Source organism: Pimephales promelas, chromosome 3 (assembly GCF_988280905.1).
Source record: "Pimephales promelas chromosome 3, fPimPro1.hap1.1, whole genome shotgun sequence".
Classification (NCBI taxonomy): Eukaryota; Metazoa; Chordata; class Actinopteri; order Cypriniformes; family Leuciscidae; genus Pimephales; species Pimephales promelas.
This window is the reverse complement of record NC_142771.1, coordinates 28,827,182-28,838,604: the sequence shown is the minus strand read 5'-3', so window position 1 is coordinate 28,838,604 and position 11,423 is coordinate 28,827,182. Positions and strand designations below refer to the sequence as shown.

The 11,423-nt window shown below is 35.9% G+C and overlaps 2 protein-coding genes across 5 annotated transcripts; both read left to right on the top strand.

Annotated features, from left to right (window-relative positions):
- The first annotated feature begins 772 nt into the window (after window positions 1–772).
- On the top strand, window positions 773–5,937 carry LOC120489348 (C-type lectin domain family 17, member A). 2 transcript variants are annotated; one of them, XM_039686086.2, is made up of 7 exons: window positions 773–881; window positions 1,131–1,235; window positions 1,315–1,377; window positions 1,479–1,514; window positions 1,731–1,867; window positions 5,234–5,358; window positions 5,480–5,937. In XM_039686086.2, the coding sequence occupies exons 1-7, from the start codon at window positions 815–817 to the stop codon at window positions 5,628–5,630; spliced, it is 684 nt and encodes a 227-aa protein (XP_039542020.2). In that variant the 5' UTR covers window positions 773–814; the 3' UTR covers window positions 5,631–5,937. The 2 variants fall into 2 exon arrangements, with proteins under 2 accessions (XP_039542020.2, XP_039542023.1); XM_039686089.2 differs by lacking the exon at window positions 1,131–1,235 and having other exon boundaries at window positions 780–881.
- Window positions 5,938–6,773: 836 nt separating this feature from the next.
- Window positions 6,774–11,040, top strand: LOC120489349 (C-type lectin domain family 4 member E). Of its 3 annotated transcripts, XM_089128707.1 has the most exons (9): window positions 6,774–7,150; window positions 7,272–7,383; window positions 7,476–7,674; window positions 7,900–8,004; window positions 8,938–9,000; window positions 9,085–9,168; window positions 9,374–9,510; window positions 9,838–9,956; window positions 10,867–11,040. In XM_089128707.1, the coding sequence occupies exons 3-9, from the start codon at window positions 7,608–7,610 to the stop codon at window positions 11,015–11,017; spliced, it is 726 nt and encodes a 241-aa protein (XP_088984833.1). In that variant the 5' UTR covers window positions 6,774–7,150; window positions 7,272–7,383; window positions 7,476–7,607; the 3' UTR covers window positions 11,018–11,040. The 3 variants fall into 3 exon arrangements, with proteins under 3 accessions (XP_088984833.1, XP_088984832.1, XP_088984834.1); XM_089128706.1 differs by having other exon boundaries at window positions 6,774–7,383; XM_089128708.1 differs by lacking the exon at window positions 10,867–11,040 and having other exon boundaries at window positions 6,775–7,674; window positions 9,838–9,972.
- The last annotated feature ends 383 nt before the right edge of the window (window positions 11,041–11,423 follow it).

Below are 11,423 nucleotides of genomic sequence, written 5' to 3'. Positions count from 1 at the left end.
ATGTTTATTTTACTCTTTCTTTATAATATAATAGATTTATAAATGGGTTTCAGAACGGCTTTAATTTGTGGCAAATATATATATATATATATATATGGGAAATGTTATCAGTTTATAATACAGTAATAAGTTTTAAGTTTGAAATACAATACAAAAATATTCTTTTAAAGTAAAAAAAAAGTGTTACAAAACACCCTAGTTTCCATTATACTGGTTACTCAAAGGGTATATGCTGGTAAACTATTGTGCTGACACCATTTGCATTTGAGTTTAGAAAGGTCAGTCTTATTGGCCAATGTTATAAATGTCCTGTGACCGCTTTAAAGTGTTGCTAAATCAGCATACGTGTTTCTAAAATCCCTAATTTTCTGCATTGAGGGGACATTCACATTGTTTCAAAAAACACCACAAACAGGAATTAAAATTGCATAATTATGGACAGAAAATGAAAGTTCCTGATTGTTTGCCAATTTATTCCCTTCCATTGTACCCTGGTGAGCCTATGAATAAGTGCTGACAAACTCGTATTTTCTTATCTTGCTAATGTTGCCATTCACAGCTAGCCAAATATTAGAACAACACAGTCATTGATAAACTGTCCACCCATAGCCACGTCCCCTCAGTCTGGCGATCAGTTATATCTGACAATGTAAAATGAATAAAAACCATAACCATAAATGGGTTTGTATATCCCAAACACCTAATAACCTTCTGACAGGAAATTACGACAGGAAATGATGCAAGCAGCTGAACCCCTTAAAAACCAAGTCAAATCAGAGCAGTTCTCTATTTGAAAATCAGCAGTAGGCTCAAAATGCCTGAAAATATTTACACAAATACTTATCAAAATCGCAATTCAAGATCAGCTGAGAAAGATCAACGTAAGTGTTTTTTTTTTCCCAACCTAATTTATATTTTATATGAGTATAAGTTGTATATATTATAAGTTTTGTGAAATGACAATGGGCTCATCATGACATGACCCTGGGATCCCCTTTTGAGAATGAGAGTTGACTGTGTTTGGTTGGCACAACATGTGATCTGACAGAAAATGCTTTAGAGAACTATTGATTTGTTTATTTACTTATTTATTTCAAAGGCTATTAACTTCTCTAATAATGTATTTTCAGAGAAGGAGTGTGTCAATGGTAAGAGAGATGCGGTCTGTGTGGTCGTTCTTCTCTCTGTTCTCCTCTTCCTGTCTCTGCTGGCAAATGCAGCTTTGGCTTTTCTGTGTGGGTATCCTCACGTGACATAGTATCAGTTGTGTTTGCACTGCGTATCAGTTTCTCAGTACTATTTTATGCTTCACAGATTACACAAATGACACAAATCAGTTAATGGGATGTGAGCCAGTGACAAACAACTCAAATCTAGGTTTGTAAAACACATTTTCTTCTTCCATTATTAATGAAAGTATTTCATATCTAATTAATTTCTCATTTTAATTAATTGATTGACTTTTTAAACATTTGCAGAAGTTAACAAGCCATCGCTCCCTTGTACTTTTAAAGGTATGTCATATAACCGCTATTCAACGTATTGACCAATCATTATGTGAGCTACTGCGTGTTTTATCTGTGTATGTTCGAGTTAACAGCAATTTTTATGTTTTGTATATATTGGTTGTGCATGTTTGTATGTTTCTTTAAATTGGACAATTATTAATTCTGCTGTTCAATGAAAATCTTTGCACATATAAATAAAAAAAGAATAACCTGTCAATTCAGGTTTGCCAGAGAAGTGGGTCCAGGACAAGGGCAGATTCTATGTTTTCTCCAATGATACCATGGACTGGAACAGCAGCAGAGAACGCTGTCAGGATCTGGGTGGAGACCTGGTCATCATCAACAGCAGTGAGGAACAGGTATAGATAGAGAAATTGAATTTAAACAATTAGTGGTTTTGTTAAAGGGTTAGTTCACCCCAAAATAAAAATTCTGTCCGTATTTACTCACCCGCATGTTGTTCCAACCCCGTGAGACTTTCGTTCATCTTCGAAACACAAACTAAAATATTTTTGATTAAATCTGAGTGCTGGACCGTAGAGGTTTTTTAAGGGATCGAAACTTGCCGGCCGCGAAAAGTTAAAGACATCGTTAAAATAGTCCAAGTGACTACAGTGGCTCAATCTTAAGTCTACGTGTGACGTACAACCTTGAAGACAGCTGCGCAGTTGCTCTATGTGAAAACGTAGGCCAACAGAGAAGGAAATGAATAGTTGAATAAAGTCGTTATTTTTGTTTGTTTTTTTGCACACAAAAAGTGTTCTCGTCACTTGATAAACTTAAAGGGTCACTCCACCTCTGGAAAGATGAATGTGTATTTAAAATGGGTCATTTATGTAGAAGAAATTTGAAATTATTTTTGAATTTGGAGATTTCTAGACTGAGACAGATAATGTATTTTTGGGAGTGTTGTAGTCGAGACCACCTCACTCGAGTCCGAGTCGACACCGAGACCAGAGAGAGTCGAGTCTGAGTCAAGACCGAGTCCATAGAGAGTCGAGTCCGAGTCGAGTCCGAGACCAGAGACGGTCGAGTCCGAGTCGAAACCGAGACCAGTGAGGGTTGATTACCTAATTTACTTTTATTTACTTAGAGAAATCCTTTTTATTTTATTTTTTTTATTTTTACTGAATTTACTTAGAGTTTAAAAAATATGATCAGTTTAGGGTAAAAAGGACACATAGTAGGTGGTGTTAAAAGTAATTTTATTACAATTTGTCATGCGCAGTTGATCACTGGGCGTGTCAATCAATTTAAAGAAATATTTTATTAACATACATTAATAATTATGAAAAATATTTTTAATTGAACTTGAGTGGACTCGGGAATAATTCCGAGTCCTAAAAAAAAAAAATATTCGAGTACGAGTCAATTCCGAGTCCAAATGGACACGAGTCCATGACGAGACCAAGACCATTAAAATATGGTCTCGAGACCGAGTCCGAGACGAGTCCGAGTCTCGAGTATACAACACTGATTTTTGGCTTATGTGGATGAAAGACAACAACTCCCAGAATGCAGTTGCTTCGCTGCCCTAGGAGGCCACGCCTACCGGTAACCACGCAGTAGGTAAACAACAAGCCTAGGCTAGTAATAGTGAGTCTCCGTGATGTGTTTGCCCGAAAATGTGTTTCGAGATCGCCCACAATGTCCTGGATTCGGCTTTTGTGTTCTACAGTCGCCATTCATCATGTTTACTGTGGCGAGCAGGATGAGTCTACGGCCATGTGGAGAACGACGCGAGGCCGGTGGCGTGAGTAACGATGAGCGATAGCTGTGAGCCTTAAGTTACTGGTCTCGTATCTTTCACAGAGGGAATTTTCTTAGCAATGTTAAAACGCACATCAACCCATCACTTGTTTAGCGTTCATGTAAACACTAACGTTACATTCATATTCACCAATCAGAATGAATTCAGTTAGATTGAAATAAAAGCTGTACATGTAAACAATGCATGGCAGCTGTAGAAAGCAAAAGCTGAATCCCAGATATCGGCGCCCAGACGTACGGGAAAAAGAGGACGGTAACCCCTAAAGTTACTACTCAGCGTTCTCCACAGAACAAGAGCCTGCTAGCTTAGCTTCCAAAAAAGACGGCTGACACTATGTGTAATCCCAATCCTCCATAATGCATCCGTCTGCATATTCAGTAGCTTCGTCCATATTTTCAAAACGTTTCTGCCGGTGAAATCAAACGCACTGGCACTGATCTGTGATTGGTCTGTTAGCGCATTAGGTCCAACCCCCCTATTCGCCTTATTCACTTGGCGGCCATTTTGAAAATGGAACGCCGCTGAGGGGTACACTCACCCGGAAGGATGCATGCGACGCAGCAGCACCAGCAATGAAAACTCGCAGTGCGGACCACCAATCATTCCTGTCTGCCCGAATTAACGATGCAAAATGTGAAGCAAAGTGCCAGTGACTGAAACATCCCCCGGGCTGTGTTAATTAAGGGATACAATACCTGTATCGGAGGTTTTATCCACGACATTGAACGTAAGAATGGACGCCAATTTACCTCAGTTTCTGCAAGCTTGTAGGAAGTTGACTGTGTACTATTAGAATCTATACAAATCCATTACCATCATTATTTTTATTCTTTATGAATACATATATGTAAACTTGTATTGTCACCATAGCAGCTTATTATTGTCAGTGTGTAAGGATCAGTCCCTGTCAGACCTTAAAATCACTTCTCCTCTTTCCTTTTACATACATGAGTGATTTGATTGTTTTACATGCGTGTGTATGTAAGCTACTGGATGTGTATCTAAACAATAAAGTACAATTGTATCTAACATAGTAACTTACACAGTCAACAACTCCATATTACAGCTTAGCTTACTAACGTTAATTACCTCTGGCTGCTGAAAGCTCGCAGAAACTGGCAAGGCGTCCATTCCTACGTTCAATGGCGTGGATAAAACCTCCGATACAGGTACTGTATCCCTTAATTAACACAGCCCGGGGGATGTTTCAGTCACTGGCACTTTGCTTCACATTTTGCATCGTTAATTCGGGCAGACAGGAATGATTGGTGGTCCGCATTGCGAGTTTTCATTGCTGGTGCTGCTGCGTCGCATGCATCCTTCCGGGTGAGTGTACCCCTCAGCGGCGTTCCATTTTCAAAATGGCCGCCAAGTGAATAAGGCGAATGGGCGGGTTTGAAAGGGTGAGATCTAGTGCTTGTAGTCTTTACAGATATCCCCCCTCTAACACTTCCTCCTACAATGACGTAAAATTAAGATTTTTGCGTCATTGTAGGAGGAAGTGAAAAAGGTAAATAGCAGATTTCTCTCGCCTCAGGGGAAAATGAGAGAGTGTTGCACGACCTTTCTCAGATTTAATCAAAAAGTTCTTAGTTTGTGATCCGAAGATGAACCAAAATCTTACGGGGTTGGAACAACATGATGAGTGATTACTGACAGAATTTTCATTTTGGGGTGAACCAACCCTTTAAAGCTACGATTGCTTGGAGAGTTTCATGGAAAATGAATGATCTACCTAATTTTTTTTTAAAATTACGATTATAGAAACCTAAGGGTGGGTATCTATTAACTTGAGGCAGCAACCACTCTGAACGAGAAGCTGCATAGGTCTAAAAACCATGCAAAACACAACTGTTTGCTAATTATTGGCCTACTTTACCTGGGTTGCACTGTACAAAATGTCATATTTGCATTGTACATAATGACATATTTCAGCCATATGTCTTTTTTTTAGGAATTTCTTGCTCAGCAATCAGTCAGTTCTAATGCATTGGTGCTCCACTGGATTGGTCTGACTGACCGCCAGACTGAGGGGACGTGGCTTTGGGTGGACAACACCCCCTTAAACAGCAACCTCTCGTAAGTACCGTTTTATTTCGAAATCTGATGTGCTTTAAATGGCCTTGGTTTGATGGTACAAGTTATTTAAAGGTCATATGGATTTTTGACATTTTTTTACACACTTATTTTGTCCTGTCAGATGGTGGATCTTCCCTCCTGACGATCATGATACACATGATCCCTTGGGTGAAGACTGTGCTGTCTTAAATGGATATTTAAGAGGAGAAAAATGGGGAGATATTTCTTGCTTGAAAAAGGAAAGAAGCATTTGTGAGATTCCTTGTTCTTGATCAATACTTAAGCGTCTTTCATGACCTTTTAATATCACTGTTTCTGTATATTTTATAGCCTATGATTACACTGCAGAATCTGTGTAGCTCTTTATAAATATACATTTGCATTCTTTTTGTTGTTATTGTTATATGCACTGGCAAATTGCGCATATGTCATTGTCTTTAAAATATTATGCACTTTCTTTACAGCATCAATTAATAAATGAATGAATGTAAAGACATGAGTTAATATACAATGGAAACAGCACTAATGCATTCGTGCTTATAATGTATTTGCCAAATATATCATTTTAATCTTTTTAAAGCTTCTATTCAACATCTTTTCCATGTCCAGTCTCCAGTTCTAAGATGTTTCGTGGGCCATTTAACACTCAAATATATATTCATATTTCTTTGGGCAAATATCTTACTGCATGTCTTTTGCCCCCTGGTGGATTAACCAATGCTACCAAAAGTAAAAGGACTCGCAAAAAATATACAGTAGTGGCCAAAAGTGATGTCCAGAAGGGGATATTTGCACAGTATTTCCTTTTAATGACACTTCAGGTTTGACTAAATTAAAATATGAGGAGTTTGTTATATTGGGAAAAAGAAAACACTAAACTTGGCTTTAGTATTAAATTACATTATTTGGTAAAAAAGGCAAACTCCAGCGTATCATTAAATATGGGTTTTATTGTATCACACAATAAAATTTTTTTTTTTTGAAAAAAAAAGGTCACAGCAAATAAAGCACATTGACTGCAATGTAATCTGTTATTAATATTTAGTTAATGTTTTTGATTACAGTCAGCAGCCATTCTCCTGGGCAGTCACTAAACTTTGCTCATATGTTATGCTTAAAGGGATAGATCACTTTGAAATTAAATTTTGATAGGTATTAGCTTACCTCAAGGGCATCCAAGATGTAGGTGTCTTTGTTTCCACAGTATTTTCAATTTTTATATTTTTAGGTCAAACCGTTCTTGTCCGTCAGTCATATAATGGAGGTATGTGGTCACCACCTCAAAGAGCATGCACAGAGAAGTCCAAATTAAACATGATTTAATATCTCATAAATGTAAGTACACATTTATGGCCTAAGACATGAAACGAGCAGTTTGTGTGAGAAAACGAGCAGTATTTATATAGTTTTTACCTCTTGTAACCACAGCCACATCCAAGTCATCTGAGGGCGAGGGGGCTTATATAGAGAAATGTATGTGTATTGCAATCATCATTCTACAGTGTAAACTGAAAAAGTTGCCTTATTTTACAATCAACTTTAATGGTTAAGTCATTTTAACTAAAATTACAGTAACTGGCTTAAAAATTGTAAAATGCCAAGATCCAAAATAACCAACAAAAGTCCCTCATACTTACAGTAATAACCGTTATCTAAAAACAACTGGATATTGACAAGTAATCAACATGACAATGAACAGACAACTTTAGACAATTTTAGACAGGTGTGATGATGATCAAATGAAATCCCATGGTAAACTGACAAGAGTGGGAAACTTAATCAAAGGAAACAGGTGACTGATGATAAACAAATTCAAAGTCCATGAAAATGAAATCAAACTAACAAATGACTAAATATGTGACATGTATTGTTGAATGTTTTTTTTTTTGTTTTAATGGCATGTATGTCTAAAGGTCTGTGTTTGCTTCTGCTCTATCACCAACATGCCGTGTGCACTGTGTACAGCAAGAGGCCCTGTTCAGTAAGAAAGGGGTGAAAAGGAAACTCTTTGGCATGTTTCTATGAGTAAGATATTCCAACCATGAGGGAAACCAATGGCATGAAACATAAAAAGCGAGCGTAAGAAGCATTGGCCACAGATTATTTTTTTTTATCAGCTATTGTTTGAGATGATGTCCCCAACAACAACTACTAACCAAGTGACAGGAAATGATAGCAGAAAACATCACTACTAACCCCTGGCAAGAATATTTAACCAGATCCTCTCTTCAGTTCTCATTTCTTAGAAGATGTCTGAAGCTTTTTATTCCAACACTATTCCAAGAGCCATCTCAAGACCAGCTCATGGCGATAGAAGTAAGTGCTATTTCGCAAATGATTTCTTTCAACAGCCTCATTTCACTTTAACTTTTTATTGTATAGATTTTTTTTATTATTATTATGATATACACTGAACAAAATTATGAACACAACACTTGTTTTAGTCTGTTGATAGAAAGTCTGTTGATAAGAGAGATGATTTGTTTATTTACTTATTTATTTCAAACCCTATTAATTTCTCTTCTAATACTGTATTTTCAGAGAAGGAGTGTGTCAATGATGAGAGAAATGCGGTCTGTGTGGTCGTTCTTCTCTCTGTTCTCTTCTTCCTCTCTCTGCTGGCAAATGCAGCTTTGGCTTACCTGTGTGGGTATCCTCATGTTTTTACATACACATATTATTATTATTATTATTATTATCATCATTATCATATATTATTAGTAGTAGTAGTAGTATCAGCAGTAGTATTTATTTATTTTTATTTTATTTTTTACATTTGCAACAATCCAGCTATATTTTCCTCACATGATTAATTACTAATATGGGTAACACTTTACATTAAAGTTTCATTAGGTATATTAGATTAACAACTTTAGTTAACATGACGAACGAACAATACTTCTACAGCATTTAATGTTAATTTCAACATTTACTAATACATTTTTTAAATCAAATATTGTATTTGTTAACATTAGTTAACATTAGCACTGAGAACTGACATGAATAAACAATGAACAGTGGATTTGTATTAATTAACATTAACATAGATTAATAAATACTGTAACAAAATGTATTGGTCATTGTTGGTTCATGTTAGTTAATGCATTATCTAATGTTAACTAATGACACCTTATTGTAAAGTGTTACCCAAAACATGTTCTTCATTAACACTATTATCTCCTTAGTGAACAACTCACTTTGATAAAAAATAAATAAAATGTATTTGTGGCAAAATGTTAATGAAATGGTGCCACAAGTAAGGGACTTTAATTTGTTTTTTAAATTAGAGAATATTATTTTCTGTATCTGGTCATAAATTGTTTTGTAATGGTTTTCTGTAGTTTCTTATAGACTACACAACGTTTTATGAACCTATAAAAAACTTTTTTTATTTATTTAGTCTCTAAATTGTGGGGGGAAAAACTACAAAAAAAAAGTTGTACACAACTTATATTTCATAGAACTTCGAAATAGTTGTTTTAGTTGTTCATATAACCCTAAATACTTACTACTGTAAATATAGTGTAATACTAAAGCTGTAATATTACAGTAGGCTCTGCGATCTTTCTTGTATTACAGATTACAGCAATGGCCCAGAACAGCTTTTGAGTTGTGAACCAGTAACACCCTGCTCTTATTCAGGTAGACGAACTCCACATTCTCTCTGTTTAAATAAGACAGTAACTTTCAGAATACGATTTTTAATTTTCTTTGTTTTTATGTTAGATGTTGACGACAATGCCCACATCAAACTGATTTTTCACAAGGACATGGAAAACAGCTCCAAAATACAGCACTGTCCAAAAAAAGGCAAATCAATTTATTACTCTATGCATGAACACATTAGAAACGTACATCAAATAGTTTAGTACTGGAATATTTTCAGACATGTAGAGTAATAAAAAAAAATGTACACTACCCATGTTACACAGAACAGTTTTGTACCCCACACTATATCGAATAATTAAAAATTTAGTTTAGGGCACTGATGTTAAACATTTCCCTGATTCCCAAGATTTCCCTGCGAAGTGGGTCCAAGACAAGGGCAGATTCTATGTTTTCTCCAATGATACCATGGACTGGAACAGCAGCAGAGAACGCTGTCAGGATCTGGGTGGAGACCTGGTCATCATCAACAGCAGTGAGGAACAGGTATAGATATATAATATGACATCATTAGAACATCACATTTAAGATGAAAGATGCAGATGTCTCTAGTAGGAATGTTGGGCATGGTAATGATGAACAGAGTTGATTTATTTTGTCTGCTGCTGAAGAGTATGACACACACGCTGCTGTGAGCGAGTAAGACATGCAATATAGTGTACATGAATGACCTATACCAGTTCTATATAGGTGGAGCTAGGGAAGGTGGGTAACCAATCAGCTGTGATCTAGAGAATGATGTGAGAATGATGCAGGGTATAGTTATGGATCTATTAGCCTGCACCATCTTTTCATGACAACTTTCTATTGTAGAAATTTCTCGCAAACCATATACGCATTATTGGCGCACAAACATTGTATTGGATTGGTCTGACTGATAGCCGCAAAGAAGGTGTTTGGTTGTGGGTGGACGACTCCGAGGTTCATCTTAGGCAAGTATTATTTTAAATGTCTGTGTTAATAAATGTATCTGATGTTTAAGTTCACTTAAAAAAAGTTTTGCTGATAATTTACTCACCCCCATGTCATCCAAGATGTCCATGTCTTTCTTTCTTCAGTCGAAAAGAAATTAAGGTTTTGATGAAAACATTCCAGGATTTTTCTCCATATAATGGACTTCAATGGGAACCAAACGGTTCAAGGTCCAAATGACAGTTTCAGAGCAGCTTCAAAGGGCTTTAAACGACACCAGACGATGAATATGAGTCTTATCTAGTGAAATGATGTGTCATTTAAAAAAAAACGTTTTAAGTTTTATAAGCACAAATACTCGCCTTGCCCTGTTTGAACTCGTTCATAAAAATGAACAAATCTTTTCTTCGAGTCATTTGGTTCAATCAATAAACGAAATTAATGAAATCACTCAAAAAAAGATCATTTGTTCATTTTGATGAATGATTTCGAACAGGAGAGTCATGAACGCACATCACAGAACAGAGCAAGGCGAGCATTTGTGCTTATAAAACTTAAAACTAGATACGACCCTTATTCATTGTCTGGTGTCGTTTAAAGTCCTTTGAACAGTTTGCACTGAAACTGTCATTTGGACCTTGAACCGTTTGGTTCCCATTGAAGTCCATTATATGGAGAAAAATCCTGGAATGTTTTCATCAAAAACCTTAATTTCTTTTCGACTGAAGAAAGAATGACACGGACATCTTGGATGACAAGGGGGTGAGTCAATTATCAGCAAACGTTTTTTTTTTTTTTTTTTTTTAAAGTGGACTACTCCTTTAAAATGTCTCTTTCAATTTGGAACCTGCTTGCATATATATACATTTTTATGCAGTTTCACACCCTAAATGATTTATTTATTTATTGATGATTTTATTTATTTGTCAGTTTCTGGGCAATGCCCCCTGATGATCACAAATCAGCGGACAATCCTCTGGGGGAAGATTGTGTTGTAATGAATGGACGAATTGCTGAGTCGAGATGGGGAGATGTTTTGTGCTTGAGGAAGGAGAGAAGCATTTGTGAGATTCCATGTTAATAAATATTTACTTAATAAAAGTTTCTATTTGTCATTTGAATATCCTTAGGTAGTGAAATATGCTTTCTGCAAGCCCCCGACAGACAATACAAATAAAGATGATAAAGTAAAAAAGGACAATTAAAATAATGCAAACCATAAAACACAATTATATAAGGCAGAATAAAAGTATTGTTATGAAAAGAAAAAAAGCTTGATCACTTCATGAAAATGAAAACTGCCTTACAAGTCATACAAGTCCTGTATGTAAAAAGATGAACTTAATTTATAAGAAGATATAGTAAGTTTAGTGATTTAAATAAAGGACAGTACCTAATTATTAACTGATAATACTGAGTAATTACTGATGTTTTTCAATAATAAGGCTAAGAATAAGCCCCAGCATTTGCAAATACCTTTGGATGAA